Source organism: Hippocampus guttulatus, chromosome 2, assembly GCF_054856545.1.
Source record: "Hippocampus guttulatus isolate MCC_2025c chromosome 2, RoL_Hgut_1.0, whole genome shotgun sequence".
Lineage (NCBI taxonomy): Eukaryota > Metazoa > Chordata > Actinopteri > Syngnathiformes > Syngnathidae > Hippocampus > Hippocampus guttulatus.
Genome location: NC_141262.1, coordinates 10,243,008 through 10,259,266, shown reverse-complemented (window position 1 = coordinate 10,259,266; position 16,259 = coordinate 10,243,008). Strand labels below are relative to the sequence as shown.

The window sequence follows — 16,259 nt, the reverse complement described above, 5'->3', positions numbered from 1 at the left end:
TTTGTAAGGGTGTTTACAAGTATTATTATTATTATTATTATTATTATTATGTCACACTATTGTCAACATTTTCATTAAATGTAATGCAATAAGAGAAGAGCGTATGATTACGACATACAATTATCATTAACATTGATACAACGTTATAAAAAAAAGTTACTGAAGGCTAAATGCTATACAGTACTTTACTTCAGTGTGTATTTATAGTTGACATTTTAAAGAAATTAGTGCCTTCGGTGTGACGTATATTAAAATGTGTTTTGCAGTAAACATCTCATGTTTTTTTGTGTTGTGAAGGTTTCACTGAAGTGAGCTGAAGGTTTCACTGAAGGTTTCACTTTCTCTTGAGGTTTTAATGTTCAAGTGAAAGATGGCAGGTGAAACGGGCTACAGGGCTTTTTTTTGGCCAACTTTAATTCTTTCTGTGGCACTAAATCCATGAAACTATGACAAGAGACAGTTGCTGCACATCGTTAATGAATGTATTCACATTCAAATTAAAAGTGCATGAATAATACTTTAAAACAGAAAAGCAAAACTAATGATACATGACAGATGTGCATGTACACAAAACAACTCTGCAATAGTGTACAATGCTAGGAATGTGAAATGAGAATCATTTGAAGTGACCAACCTCAAGAGGAGAGTCAGGTTCATCCAGGATGTTCTTTTCATTGTGTAACTTCTGCATAGTCCTGATAGAGCAAGGGTCCATTGTCATCACGTTGTGATTAGCAGTGCGGTCCAACTTACAGTCACTTTTTCTGGAGTCTGTGGTCCTGCACACCTCGTAATTGTACACATGTGGGAGAGTCCCCGTTCCTAAAGTATCAGAGTATCGAGGAGGACAATACGGAATGACAGGCAGGTTGGAGTGGTAGAGGACGCGAGACTGTCTCCACCGGTACACTTTGACCGATATGATAAGCAGCAAGCAGGTGATAAAGAGGAAGGACACCACCGCCAGCGCTAAGACTAAGTAAAAAGTCAGCTGGTCATTGTACTCCTTGTCGTGCATGCTCAAGTCAGTGAACTCTGACAGCACTTGAGGGAAACTGTCGGCCACCGCCACGTTCACAATGACCGTAGCTGAGCGAGAGGGCCGCCCGTTGTCCTCCACGACAACAGTCAGTCTTTGTTTGACAGCATCTTTGTCAGTCACTTGGCGGACAGTTCGGATTTCTCCATTGTGGAGGCCCACTTCAAACAGCGCCCTGTCGGTGGCTTTGTGCACTTTATAGGAGAGCCAGGCATTCTGGCCAGAGTCCACATCCACGGCCACCACTTTAGTCACCAGATAGCCCACGTCGGCCGAACGAGGCACCATTTCGGCCAGCAGTGAGCCTCCCGTCTGCACCGGGTACAGGACCTGAGGGGCGTTGTCGTTCTGGTCCTGGATCAGGATGCGAACGCTCACGTTGCTGCTGAGGGGAGGGGAGCCTCCATCCTGAGCTCTGACTCGGATGTGGAACTCTTTCAGTTGCTCATAGTCAAAAGAACGCACTGCATGGATGACTCCACTCTCGGCACTAACAGAAATATATGAGGAGACTGGCACGCCGTGAATCGAGGAGTCCTCCAGGATGTATGAAACACGAGCATTCTGATTCCAATCAGCATCACTGGCTTTCACGGTGAATACGGAAACACCTGGTGTGTTATTTTCTACAATGTAGGCCTCATATGAGCTCCTCTCAAAGACAGGCGCGTAGTCATTCACATCTGTGATGTGTAAGGTGAGAGTGACGCTGCTGGAGAGGGAAGGCACGCCCTCATCAGAACACATCACTGTGATATTATACTCACATGCCCTCTCTCTGTCTAAATCACTGTCTGTCACTAATCTATAGAAATTATTATTTGTATTTTTTATTGCAAATGGAATATTTTCCCCAATAACGCAATTGACCTGCCCATTCGCATCAGAATCAGGGTCACTGACACTCATTAAAGCTATCACAGTTCTGACGGGGGAATCTTCTGACACTGAGCCAGATGATGAAATCATATTCACAATGGGGCTGTTGTCATTGACATCAATTACATCAATTATTATTTTGCTGGAATCGGAGAGCCCCCCTTGATCAATAGCCTCTATGTCAATGTGATAGTTTTTCTCTTTTTCATAATCGACTGGACCATTCAGTATGACGTCACCCTCTGTATTAATGTGAAATAGCTTCGACACAGTATCCATGCTATTCCCGATTACATACATCACTTCTCCGTTTGCTCCCTTATCTGCGTCTGTGGCGCTCACTTTAGTAATGAGTGTCCCTACAGCGGAGTTCTCCGTGATGCTTGCTTTGTACACAGCCTTACTAAATACTGGTGCATTGTCATTTGCATCCAGGACAGTGACGTGGATCTGCATTGTTCCCGTCAGCTGTGGTTCTCCTCCATCCTCGGCCGTCAGAACCAAAGAAATGTGCTCTTGTTTTTCTCTATCTAACGGCTTTTGTAAAACCATTTCTACCTTTTTGCTGCCGTCCGACTGACTGTGCAGTTTCAGCGCAAAACTGTCGCTCGGCTTCAGGGTGTATGTCTGAAGACCATTCAATCCTATATCAGCATCAAACGCTTTTTCTAGCATGAATTTGGAGCCCATGACGGCGGATTCGCTTATTTCAAAAATTCTCTCGTTTTTTTTGAATACTGGCGCATTGTCATTAATGTCCGTGATTTCCACCGTGATGGGGAATAATTCCAAGGGATTTTCAAGCGTTATTTGGAAATGCAACGCACAAGGCGTCGTCTGCTTGCAAAGCGACTCGCGGTCTATTTTTTCTTTGAGAAGGAGGACTCCTCGTTCCCTGTTCAGCTCGATATACTGCGCGCTGTCTCCCGTGTAAATGCGCGCTTTGCCCGCCTTCAGCCTCTTGATGTCTAAGTCTAAATCTCGGGCTATGCTACCGATTAAAGATCCTTTTCCCATTTCCTCCGGAATGGAGTAGGTGACCTGCCCTTTCGCGGAACGAAGGCAGAAGATGAACATTAACAGTACTTGCCGTCTCATTGTCCCAGCTGCACAAAAGACACGGTCGTATATTCCCGTTATTTCACTGGTTCCATCAAATTTAGACCACAAAATGAAGGGGGGATGCTATGTAATCCAAATACGGGAATATAGATTGGATCCAGCGTGAAATATCCGTTCACGATGCAGCGCTTCCACAAACTGACGCGGTGTTTCGTCAACGTACAGGGGTGAAATGTGACAAAAGCTTTCAACAGACCAATTGAAAAACATGAGCCAACAGCGTCCCGTAGAGTTCAAACTGTGCAAGTGCAGCTCAAATAAATATAATTTAAAAGTCATACACTATATTGAACTGTAATCCCAAATGCATCCAAATGTACATTAAAAAAGATGCATAAAAAGTAAGAGCATTTCCACTCATAAAAGGTATATGGTGAATAAACAATAACAGCATACAATGTATCGATTTGGTCACGTGATGGTAGAATTTTAATTCAGGCTACGGAGGCTATTGCAAAGGAGAAATGAGTGGAAAGAGACGCTGGAAGGAAAGGGCGATTTCCAGCTCTGAGGCAAGAACCGCATTGTCACTGTCCATGGTGCTGGACACGTTCACGCCCCATTCACGCAGAAAAGCTCAATTCCATCACGTAAAACGCACACACACACACACACACACACACACACACACACACACACACACACACACACACACACACACACACACACACACACACACACACACAAACGACATATATAGATAAGATGTACTGTATACATACAGGTATTTATACAACTGAAAATATACTCAGGGAAGCGTGTGGAATTTCTAAGTGTGAAATATGGTTTGAAGGATGAAACACATTTCTCTCCGAGGCACTGACACCAGAGGATAGACAGCCGACTAATACAATAACAACAGCATGATCAACTCTATGACTTCTGCTTGACTCACCTATTTAACATTGAGAATTACAGAAGATATTTTGGGATCAAAAATTGTCTATAACCTGCAACCAGACAAAATGAGCCAACACAGAGTCATGGAGACAGAAGAGCCATGCGACTATATTTTGAACTGAGTCAGGCTCTGCAAGGAGGTCAAATTCAAGTGGTGATGAACCTGAAACACTAACTTATGCTAAAACGCTTGAAGATTTGTTGATATATGTCCATTTATCTTGCTTAATGGGAAGCTATTTAATCTTAACATAAAACCTTAGTTGGACACAGACAATTCCGAATGCACATTTGGATGAAAATATGGTATAAGACATAGTTTGATATGTCTTGTGCAAAAGATGTCTAGTAAACATTTTTTTAGATGATTTTATAAAAGCAGGTGGGTGGCACTAATTGAGTCTCAAAAACAACTGAAATATGCCTGTTGGGTATATTGTGGTCATCGACAAACATGAATTTACATTCATGAAAAATACCAAAAAATATTGTGGGGTTGAATTAAGCGACAAGTGACCAACCTCAAGAGGAGAGTCGGGTTCATCCAGGATGTTCTTTTCATTTTGCATCTTCTGCATGGTCCCTGTAAAACTGGGATCCATGACCAGCACGTTGTGACAAGCAGCTTTGTCCAATTTAAAATCACTTTTTCTGGAGTCGGTGGTCCTGCACACCTCGTAATTGTACAAGTGCGGGAGAGTCCCTGTCCCCAAAGTATCCGAGTATCGAGGTGGACAATACGGAATGACAGGCAGGTTGGAGTGGTACAGAACGCGAGACTGTCTCCACCGGTACACTTTGACCGATATGATAAGCAGCAAGCAGGTGATGAAGAGGAAGGAGACCACCGCCAGCGCCAAGACTAAGTAAAAAGTCAGCTGGTCATTGTACTCCTTGTCGTGCATGCTCAAGTCAGTGAACTCTGACAGCACTTGAGGGAAGCTGTCGGCCACCGCAACGTTAACAAGGACCGTGGCTGAACGAGAGGGCCGCCCGTTGTCCTCCACGACAACAGTCAGTCTTTGTTTGACAGCATCTTTGTCAGTCACTTGGCGGACAGTTCGGATTTCTCCGTTGTGGTGGCCCACTTCAAACAGTGCCCTGTCGGTGGCTTTGTGCACTTTATAGGAGAGCCAGGCGTTCTGGCCAGAGTCCACGTCCACGGCCACCACTTTAGTCACCAGATAGCCCACATCTGCCGAACGAGGCACCATTTCGGCCAGCAGCGAGCCGCTGGTCTGCACCGGGTACAGGACTTGAGGGCCGTTGTCGTTCTGGTCCTGGATCAGGATGTGAACGCTCACGTTACTGCTGAGGGGTGGGGAACCACCATCCTGCGCTCTAACTCGGAAATGGAACTCTTTCAATTGCTCATAGTCAAATGAACGCACTGCATGGATGACTCCACTCTCGGCATTAACAGACACATAGGAAGAGACTGGGACTCCGTTAACAGAGGACTCCTCTAGGATGTATGAAAGACGAGCATTCTGGTTCCAGTCAGCATCACTGGCTTTCAACGTGAGTATGGAGAGACCTGGTGTGTTATTTTCAGCAACATAGGCCTCATATGAGCTCCTCTCAAAGACAGGCGCGTTATCATTCACATCTGAGATGTGTAAGGTGAGAGTGACACTGCTGGAGAGGGAGGGCACGCCCTCATCAGAACATGTCACTGTGATATTATACTCAGATGCAGATTCTCTGTCCAAATCTACCTCTGTTAATAAACTATAAAATCCATTGATTGTGTTTTCTATTTTAAATGGAATATCATTATTGGTGTGACACTTGACCCCTCCATTGCTGCCAGAGTCAGGGTCACTAACACTTAACATCGTGACAACGGTATTTTCTGCAGAGTCCTCTGAAATGGAATCTGACTTGGAGAGGATTTTCATTTGGGGACTGTTGTCATTCACATCAATGACATCAATCAAGATCTTACTTGAATCAGACAGTCCTCCATTATCTACTGCTTCAATGTCTATTTGTAATACTTTCGACTTCTCATAATCAACATCACCAGTTAAAATTATATCCCCAGTTGCACTATTGATCTGAAATAATTCAGATATGAGGGTGTTTTGGGATATTAAATATGCTATTTCTCCATTAGAGCCACTGTCCTTGTCTGAAGCACTAACAGTTATTACACGGGTACCTTTCGGAGCATTTTCACGAAGAGCTGCCTTGTATAAAGGCTTTGTGAACACGGGTGCGTTATCATTTGCATCTAACACATGAACAATAATCTGCATTGTTCCTGACCTGCGCGGTTGTCCGCCATCAAAGGCTGTTAATAACAAGGAAAACTTCTCCTGCTGTTCTCGATCGAGAGCCTTCTGTAATGTCATCTCCACCTTTTTATGACCGCCTGTTTGACTTTCCAATTTCAGCTGAAAATTATTGGTTGGGCTGAGCGAGTAGCTTTGCAGGCCATTTGTCCCAATATCAGCATCGATGGCTTTCTCCAGCACAAATTTAGAGCCGACGATGGCCGACTCGCTGATTTCAAAACGTTTGCTGCCAGATGCAAAGCGTGGTGCACCGTCGTTTATGTCTGTGATTTCAATAGTGATGCGAAACAATTCCATGGGATTTTCCAGAATCATTTGCAAATGCAGAGCACAGAGCGTCGTCTCACCGCACAGCGTCTCTCTGTCTATCCTCTCCTTCACAAGGAGGAGCCCTCTTTCTTTATCCAGCTCGAGATACTCCGCGTTGTCTCCAGAATGAATGCGAGCTCGCCCGGATTTCAGCCTTTTTAAATCCAAACCTAAATCTTGCGCTACGTTAGACACCAACGAGCCTTTCTCCATCTCCTCCGGGATCGAGTAGCTGACTTGTCCGACCACGGAGGGGAAACACAGAACCAGGACGAACAACAATACTTGCTGCGCCATCGTCGTAAATTAACGTTCCACCGGCTTTCCACTGCACACGTTATCCGTAAAATCCAACAAAACAAAATATTAAAGGAGACAACAGCCGTCCACGTCCACGTTTTGCGAGCAGTGGCTCCAAATGACTGCTTTATTGTCGAAAGCGTCATTGTGCAAAAGGGAGGGACTGGCTGAAGCCCTGTTGTAGACTGCCACACTCTGGCCACAAGCGGACTTTTCTCTGCTGCGCGCAAAAACAAAGGCTCGCACACATTCAGTGTAATATTGTCCTGAAAATGTAAAAAAATATAATAAAGCATCATACAAATAATTCAAATTGTATGTTTTATATTTTTTCGTGAAAATGCCGAGGTAGTTTTTTGAGTTGAACAATAAACACCCACATGCAAAGAAATATGGAGCCTTTCAGCATAACGGACACGTAAAATACATGTGGATATCTTCAAGTTTGTTTGAGTCAGTTTTGAGACTAAACTAATCTGGTCCAAAACAACGAATGATGTTTTAATTGTATCCATTCAAAGTCTCCTGAATTTCGATACATGTATTGGCATGCATTTGTCATTTTTTCTGCATTGCCAAAGACTAATTCAAGAATCCAAATAATCGTACAACACACAATATTTTGGGATCATAATAACAAACATTCTCATCATTATTATTTGCATTTGTAATCTGCGTAATGGATACTTTCAGTACTGTCTAACTTTATTTAATTTTGTAATTTTTTGTTAACTTTTCTTTTGATGGCGGCGTGGACACCCGCAGCGACTCCCTTTGTTTTATGTTGAGAGGGAAGAAATTTCATATACAGCACATTTGACAATAAAGTTGTATTCAATTCAATTTAGTATTTACGTCCATATTTTATTACATTTATTGTTTTTAATGTATTATTATATATTATTTTTATTTAGTCGCAAAAACTTGTGCTGTAACTATGATTTACACCACCAGGTTTGATTTAATTTTAACAAATAAATTCATGAATCTCATGATCGTTTGCATTTCATATTTTAGCCTCTATTTTTACATTTGAAGTTGAGTTAGACTGGATGTTTTCAATGAAAGCCATTAATACATTATTATTATTATTATTATTATATTTGGTAGCACGCCCCTCACAACAACGAGGACCAGGATTCAAATCAAGGCTTTCTGTGTGGAGGGAGCGTGATCTCCCCGTGCCTGCGTGGGTTTTTTACGGGTGCTCCGGTTTCCACCCACATTACAAAAACATGCATGGTAGGTTAATTGATCACTTTGAATTGTCCCTGGAAGTGATTGTGAGCGCCAATGGTTGTGTGTCCTGCGACTGGCTTGCAACCGGTTCAAGGTGTTTCCCACCTACTGCCCGTAGATTAATAGGATCGGCTCCAGCACACCCACAACACTCATGGGGATAATCAGCTAATAATGGATGTATTATTATTATTATTATTATTATTATTATTATTTGGCTTTCACTCCTAATATTTTTGCAGATAATGCAACATAATAGATCAGACGTGTAACTTCCCTGTTGCCTACAGCTTAGGCAGGTGATGAATGAACTCTGATGTGAAATTGTAATTGTGGCACTTTTCTTCAACCCCTGCCCCCAAGAAAAAGGCATTATCTGAAGAAAGAAAACTCAGGTAACCAACCTCAATAGGAGAGTCGGGTTCATCCAGGATGTTCTTTTCCCTAAAAATCTTCTGCATGGTCCCTGTAGAATGGGGGTCCATGACCAGCACGTTGTGACTAGCAGCTCTGTCCAATTTACAATCATTTTTTCTGGAGTCGGTGGTCCTGCACACCTCGTAATTGTACACGTGCGGTAGAGTTCCTGTTCCCAAAGTATCCGAGTATCGAGGTGGACAATACGGAATGACAGGCAAGCTGGAGTGGTACAGGACGCGAGACTGTCTCCATCGGTACACTTTGACCGATATGATAAGCAGCAAGCAGGTGATGAAGAGGAAGGAGACCACCGCCAGCGCCAAGACTAAGTAAAAAGTCAGCTGGTCATTGTACTCCTTGTCGTGCATGCTCAAGTCAGTAAACTCTGACAGCACTTGAGGGAAGCTGTCGGCCACCGCCACGTTAACAATGACCGTGGCTGAACGAGAGGGCTGCCCGTTGTCCTCCACGACAACAGTCAGTCTTTGTTTGACAGCATCTTTATCAGTCACTTGGCAGACAGTTCGGATTTCTCCGTTGTGGAGGCCCACTTCAAACAGCGCCCTGTCTGTGGCCTTGTGCACTTTGTAGGAGAGCCAGGCGTTCTGGCCAGAGTCCACATCCACAGCCACCACTTTAGTCACCAGATAGCCCACGTCGGCCGAACGAGGCACCATTTCGGCCAACAGTGAGCCTCCCGTCTGCACCGGGTACAGGACTTGAGGGGCGTTGTCGTTCTGGTCCTGGATCAGGATGCGAACGCTCACGTTGCCGCTGAGGGGAGGGGAGCCTCCATCCTGCGCTCTGACTCGGATGTGGAACTCTTTCAGTTGCTCGTAGTCAAAAGAACGCACTGCATGGATGACTCCACTCTCGGCACTAACTGACACATATGAGGAGACTGGCACACCGTTAACTGAGGAGTCCTCCAGGATGTATGATAAACGAGCATTCTGGTTCCAGTCAGCATCACTGGCCTTCAGTGTGAATATGGAAAGACCTGGTGTGTTGTTTTCTACAATATAGGCCTCATATGAGCTCCTCTCAAATACAGGTGGGTTGTCATTCACATCTGAAATGTGTAAGGCGAGAGTGACGCTGCTGGAGAGGGAAGGCACGCCCTCATCGGAACATGTCACTGTGATGTTATACACGCCCGACCTCTCTCTGTCCAAATCAACCTCAGTAACTAAAGAATAAAATCCATTTAACGACGTTTGTATCTTAAAGGGAGTCTGGTCATCTTTGAAACACTCAATTTTCCCATTATTTTCTGAGTCTGGATCACTTACACTTAACATTGCAATAACCGTGTTAGGAGGCGAGTCTTCTAATATGATATTTGACTTAGAAACAACATTAATGTGGGGGCTGTTGTCGTTCATATCAATAATGTCAACCATCACCTTTGTAGAATCAGACAGACCTCCCTTATCGACCACCTCCACATCCATTTGATAGGAAGTCGCCTTCTCATAATCAATGTCTCCTACCAGAGTGATCACACCAGTTTGCTGGTTAATATTAAACATATCCGACAGAATGTGCTTGCTTGGAGATATAAAATATGATAATTCTCCATTTGCGCCAATGTCTTTATCAGAGGCACTTACAGTCGTTACGCTAGTGCCCGTGGGTGCATTTTCAAGTAATTTTGCTCTATAAATACGCTTTTCAAAAGTGGGTGCGTTGTCATTGACATCCAACACGTTAACAAATATCTGCATCGTGCCCGACAGCTGCGGTTCACCTCCATCAATAGCAGTTAATAAAAGCCTTATATAATCCTGCTTCTCTCGATCGAGAGGCTTCTGTAGCACCATTTCCACTTTTTTACTACCATCAGCTTCATTTTCAAATTTTAATGCAAAGTTATCAGCGGGGGTGAGTATGTATTGTTGTAATCCATTTATCCCTATGTCCAAATCGATCGCTTTCTCTAATATGAATTTGGATCCTATGACAGCTGACTCGCTAATTTCAAAGCGCTTTTCAGCGTTGGTAAAGCTGGGCGCGTTGTCATTTATGTCGGTAATCTCCACCGTAACGCGAAACAGCTCCATCGGATTTTCCAGAATGATCTGGAAATGCAATGCGCACGGCGAGGTCTCTCCACACAAAGCCTCCCTGTCTATCTGCTCTTGGATAACGAGGACTCCTCTTGCTTTATTCATGCCGATGTATTCCACACTGCGGCCGGTGTACACTCGAGCCTTGCCTGAATTCAGCCTCTTGAGATCTAAACCTAAATCATGCGCTATATTTCCAACTAAAGAGCTTTTGGACATTTCTTCGGGGATGGAATAGCTGACCTGGCCAAGCACGGAGCGAAGGCACACAGCCGAGAGGAACAACAGTACTTGCCGTCTCATTGTTTTCTCCGCGGCGCTCGATTTCTTTCAGCAATTAAAGTCCAACAATCTCGAAGCCATTCCCAAATGTGCTTCAAAAAAAGGTAGCACTCCACAGCCTACTCAGTTAAATCCGGTCAAAACGTGAATCCTCACTGTTCGCGTCAGACGCAATGACTCGTCTCTGCTGTGCGCAGAAGGCAGGGACAAAGAATAGAAGGGGGGAAAAAAATCTCAAGCAGCCGTTAAATCTCAACACGCATGCCAACAGCGCCGCTTTGGGACGAAAATGACAAACTACAACAGGAATTTCAAGAAAAAAGAAATCAAATCCCACCACAACAGTCCGAAATGAAAGAACAAAAGCTAAAATATAAGAACTAAAGCAAAACTAAAGCAAGTAAATGACAATTGTTTTAAAAAGTGTACTCTATATACCATACAGTTCAGTTTAAAGTGAGTGATTAGGTACTCAATACGTTACATCAGATCAGAGGATGGATTACGTGTGATAAACGTGGGTGGCAAAGTCACTTTCGGAACGCTGTCGCTGTCCACGGTGCTGAAAACGACTGGTTTGGAGCTTGGCAGTTGTCTTTGAGGCCCAACATGTGAAGAAAGTCACTGTTTTCTTACCGGTCTATCTCATCATAGATGTTACATGCCATTTTGAAAAGATGAGCTTTTTAAATAAAATAATGCATCCAGCTACACAGCCTGCATGCATTGCATTACTATTCCCATACTTAAAAAAATGGCCACCATTAACATGTGAATCACAGCAATTCATCATTTGATAACATCAACTTCTAGAGGACAATGTTTGTCATACACGACTCTCACCAGGCAGCAGTAATACTACATGGCATCAGAGACATACGGCGGATACATTTGTGGTCATCTATAATCATGCATTTTAGCCATTTCCTGCAAAGAGAAACCGCCTTTTGATTTTGGACAGGTCATGTTAAACTCAAGACACCAACCTCGAGCGGGGAATCAGGTTCATCAAGGATGTTCTTTTCGCTTTGTAGTTTTTGCATGGTCACTGTAAAACTGGGGTCCATTGTCATCATGTTGTGGCTTGCCACTCTGTCCAATTTACAGTCACTTTTTTGGGAGTCGGCGGTCCTGCACACCTCGTAATTGTACACGTGCGGTAGAGTTCCTGTTCCCAAAGTATCCGAGTATCGAGGTGGACAATACGGAATGACAGGCAAGCTGGAGTGGTACAGGACGCGAGACTGTCTCCATCGGTACACTTTGACCGATATGATAAGCAGCAAGCAGGTGATGAAGAGGAAGGAGACCACCGCCAGTGCCAAGACTAAGTAAAAAGTCAGCTGGTCATTGTACTCCTTGTCGTGCATGCTCAAGTCAGTGAACTCTGACAGCACTTGAGGGAAGCTGTCGGCCACCGCCACGTTCACAAGGACCGTAGCTGAGCGAGAGGGCCGCCCGTTGTCCTCCACGACAACAGTCAGTCTTTGTTTGACAGCATCTTTGTCAGTCACTTGGCGGACAGTTCGGATTTCTCCGTTGTGGAGGCCCACTTCAAACAGCGCCCTGTCGGTGGCTTTGTGCACTTTGTAGGAGAGCCAGGCGTTCTGGCCAGAGTCCACGTCCACAGCCACCACTTTAGTCACCAGATAGCCCACATCGGCCGAACGAGGCACCATTTCGGCCAGCAGCGAGCCGCCCGTCTGCACCGGGTACAGGACTTGAGGGGCGTTGTCGTTCTGGTCCTGGATCAGGATGCGAACGCTCACATTGCTGCTGAGGGGAGGGGAGCCGCCATCCTGCGTTCTGACGCGGAAATGGAACTCTTTCAGTTGCTCATAGTCAAAAGAACGCACTGCATGGATGACTCCACTCTCGGCACTAACTGACACAAATGAGGAGACTGGCACGCCATGAACTGAGGAGTCCTCCAGGATGTATGAAAGACGAGCATTCTGGTTCCAGTCAGCATCACTGGCTTTCAACGTGAATACGGAGAGACCCGGTGTGTTGTTTTCCACAATGTAGGCCTCATACGAGCTCCTCTCAAAAACAGGCGCGTTGTCATTCACATCTGAGATGAGTAAGGTGAGAGTGATGCTGCTGGAGAGGGAGGGCACTCCTTCATCAGAGCACATTACTGTAATGTTATACTCGCCTGAGTTCTCCCGGTCCAAATTGCCATCTGTCACTAAGCTAAAGAACTTTTTAGATGTACTTTTCATCAGAAATGGCATGTTTTCGTCAATAAAACATGCAACATGGCCATTCTCTTCTGAGTCGGGATCTTGCACATTAAAGATAGTGACCACAGTTCCCGGTGTAGAATTCTCTAATATGGAGCTGGTTTTGGACATGATATTTATAGAAGGGGGGTTATCATTTGTGTCAGTCACTTCCACAATAATTCTACACGAATCTGTCATCCCTCCATCATCATTAGCTTGCACAAATATTTCATAGCGATGCACTTTTTCATAATCAAGGCTTCCAATTAAAGACACCACACCACTTTCTTCATCAATTTGAAAAATACCAGGGACGTCATCCACTGTGTTAGTTATCGAATAAGACACTTTGCCATTCGAGCCTTCATCTGCATCAACAGCACTCACGGTGCTCATAAAGGTGCCTTTTGGAGCAGTCTCCATCACAGTGACCCTATATATCTGCTGAGTAAATACGGGCGCGTTGTCATTTGCGTCTAGCACCGCAACTTCTACACGCATTGTCCCCGTCAGCTGAGGGTCACCGCCATCAGCCGCAGTGAGAACTAAAGAGAGATGTTCTTCAATCTCTCTATCAAGAGTTTTTTGGAGAACAATCTCCACTCTCTTGCTTCCATCCTGCTGATTTTGTAGTTTGAGATGAAAATGATCTGTAGGTTTTAACGAGTAGCCCTGCAGTCCGTTCATACCGACGTCTAAATCCATAGCCCTTTCCAGCACGAATTTTGCTCCTATCACAGCAGACTCACTGATCTTAAACGTCATCTCATCATTTTTAAAAGTGGGCGCATTGTCATTAATATCGTTAATTTCGACAGTCACTGTGTAGAATTCAATTGGCTCCTCCAGAGTTATCTGCAGATGTAAAGCGCACGGCGTTGTTTGTCCGCACAGCGCCTCCCTGTCGATCCTTTCTTTAACCACGAGCAGCCCTCTATCTCTGTGCAGCTCCATATAGTCTGCGTCACCCTCCGTGTAAATGCGAGCTTTACCAGATCTCAGCCTTTTCACATGCACGCCTAAATCTTGCGCTATGTTTCCAACCAAAGACCCTTTGCTCATTTCCTCGGGAATGGAATAGGTGACCTGCCCGAGCACCGAGCCGACAAAATACGACCAAACGAACAATAGTACTTGCCGCTTCATTGTTCCATTCGATGTGCAATGGTCCAAATTACAGCGAAAAGGCGTTTCAAATCCTCTGATCCAAATAGGGAATCAAAAATAAAAATATCTCCGCGTTGCCCGAGAGAAAGGTAAACATGTAAAAAAAAAAAAAACGACCAGAGGAGCGGATATGTGCGCGTTCCCTCTTCTCTTGCTGCGGTGTCGATGTGGATGATTGTGTGCTGGATATATAGAAAAATGATCGGTGGAATTTCTGGTCAACAGCGCCCCTAAGAGTCCAAATACTTGTACTTCAGGAGTCCAAATACTTGTACTGCAGGATATCACTTCTTGGCCTCCGCCTCCTGAAAGACGAGGGGCCACCAATGTGTATTTAAAGTCGTCCCCAAACATATCATGATCGACGGAAAATTATCTGCTGTTGTAATTCATTTTATTTATTTGTTTGATTGTGTCTTTAACTATAATACTGAAAAATCATTTCGTATTTAGAGTTTTAGGGCTATCTAAATTGAAGTCTATATGAGAATTCTTGAGGGTGGATGATGAACAATAATTTATTGGAAAATGTCTCCCATTGAATCATCTGCTTTGTCATTTCACAAGTGCTGGTATTGAAAAATATCATTGATATTGAAAAGTTGTTTGTGCATTGTCTGCCATTGCTTCATACAATATAATTCCATTTTATATCAACACCGAGTAGATCAATGATATCTAATGACAGAGATGATTGATTTTTATGAAGCTTAGGCTATCAGCAAAGGTCAATAAAATTTCAAACATCAAGGACACCAATAGACATTTGGTGGTTAGTAAGCACAAGATAACCTCTGATCTCATATGTTAATCAATCAAATGACGATTTCCCCTGTTTCATAAGGGTAGAAAAAATAAAAAACTTCAACTAGTCTGAAATAGTTGAAAAGAAAAAGTGTAAACGTGTTATATTGTCTATAGAAACTTTGTATATTTTTAAAATTATATATATATATATATGTGTGTGTGTGTGTGTGTGTGCCCACAACAAGTCTGCCATTTTAAGGGACTGTGTTGAGGCAGGATCTTGTTTTTCACTTGTATTCTTTGGCATTTGACTCATGCTGTTAGGTGCTTTCTACCGTCTTTGTTACCGATTTGTTGCTTTACTGTTGTATATGTTAGTTGCTCCATGTACAGCACTTTGTATGCAGCGATGGCTGTTTGAAAGTGCTCTATAAATACAGTTGAGTTGAGTTTCCCCTCCCACCCCTTTTTTTCTTTTTTTGTGGTGTGGGGTAAGGTGTATGGCGCATGTACCAGAAGATCATGCAGGAGCAGTAAAATGATCATGTTGCTGAAAGAAAACATTTAGGAAGTAACACAATGCATTCAATGTAAAAGAAAATTGACATGAAATAAATAAGGATATTAATGTTAAGAACGAGTTTATTCCAATGTTAGAATCAAAGAATTTTGCAACAGATGAACACATATGTAAGAAAGTTATTGTCAAGTATAGTTTACTAAACTACAGCATTTGGGGCAGGAGGCTCACATGCTAGAAATGAAGACAACGAATGAAGTTAACACCCGAGTCTTCAGTATGCGTTCTGTATCACCAAACGTAGCCAGGTTGGCGATATATTTTTGAGTCACATGCATGCCACACTGATGGAGTGAATAACTACAGTTATAAAACAACAAAAATAACTACTGCAAAGAACGGCTGGCCTTCAAAAGAATCTCACTAACAACATTTAACTGGAAATATTTGGATATTTTGTTTCCAGAGAGTCAATGGGTCTCATTTGCGAATAAATGTGTATAATTCGGACTTGGCACACAAGTTGAGCACGCGCACAAACACCGTCGAGTGGAGGACACGTGGTTATCAGCTCATCTTTTTCGCACAACTGTGCGTATGCATCAGAATTCATCTTGACTAACAGCACGTGCATGTGGCGCACCAATTTGCACAACCCATGCCTCACTGGCTATCTATCCATTTGAGTGGCCTCAACCAATTTGCAGGGGTTAAAAAGAACTGCAAGACACGTTCCTC

General features: G+C 43.6%; 1 protein-coding gene across 40 annotated transcripts in view; it reads right to left on the bottom strand.

Annotated features, from left to right (window-relative positions):
• Window positions 1–16,259, bottom strand: part of LOC147208464 (protocadherin gamma-C5-like) — a 231,170-nt gene that overhangs the window by 58,545 nt on the left and 156,366 nt on the right. Inside the window, exon 1 of one of the 40 annotated variants that reach the window (XM_086135663.1) lies at window positions 11,846–14,370. The exons of 34 other annotated variants lie outside the window; for them this stretch is intronic. In XM_086135663.1, the coding sequence (XP_085991789.1) occupies window positions 11,846–14,233 (2,388 nt within the window). In that variant the 5' untranslated portion in view covers window positions 14,234–14,370. Of the gene's footprint in view, window positions 1–634; window positions 4,016–4,461; window positions 6,949–8,492; window positions 11,041–11,845; window positions 14,371–16,259 lie in introns of those variants that run through there. 5 more of the 40 variants (XM_086135654.1, XM_086135820.1, XM_086135679.1 and 2 more) reach the window with 5 other exon arrangements.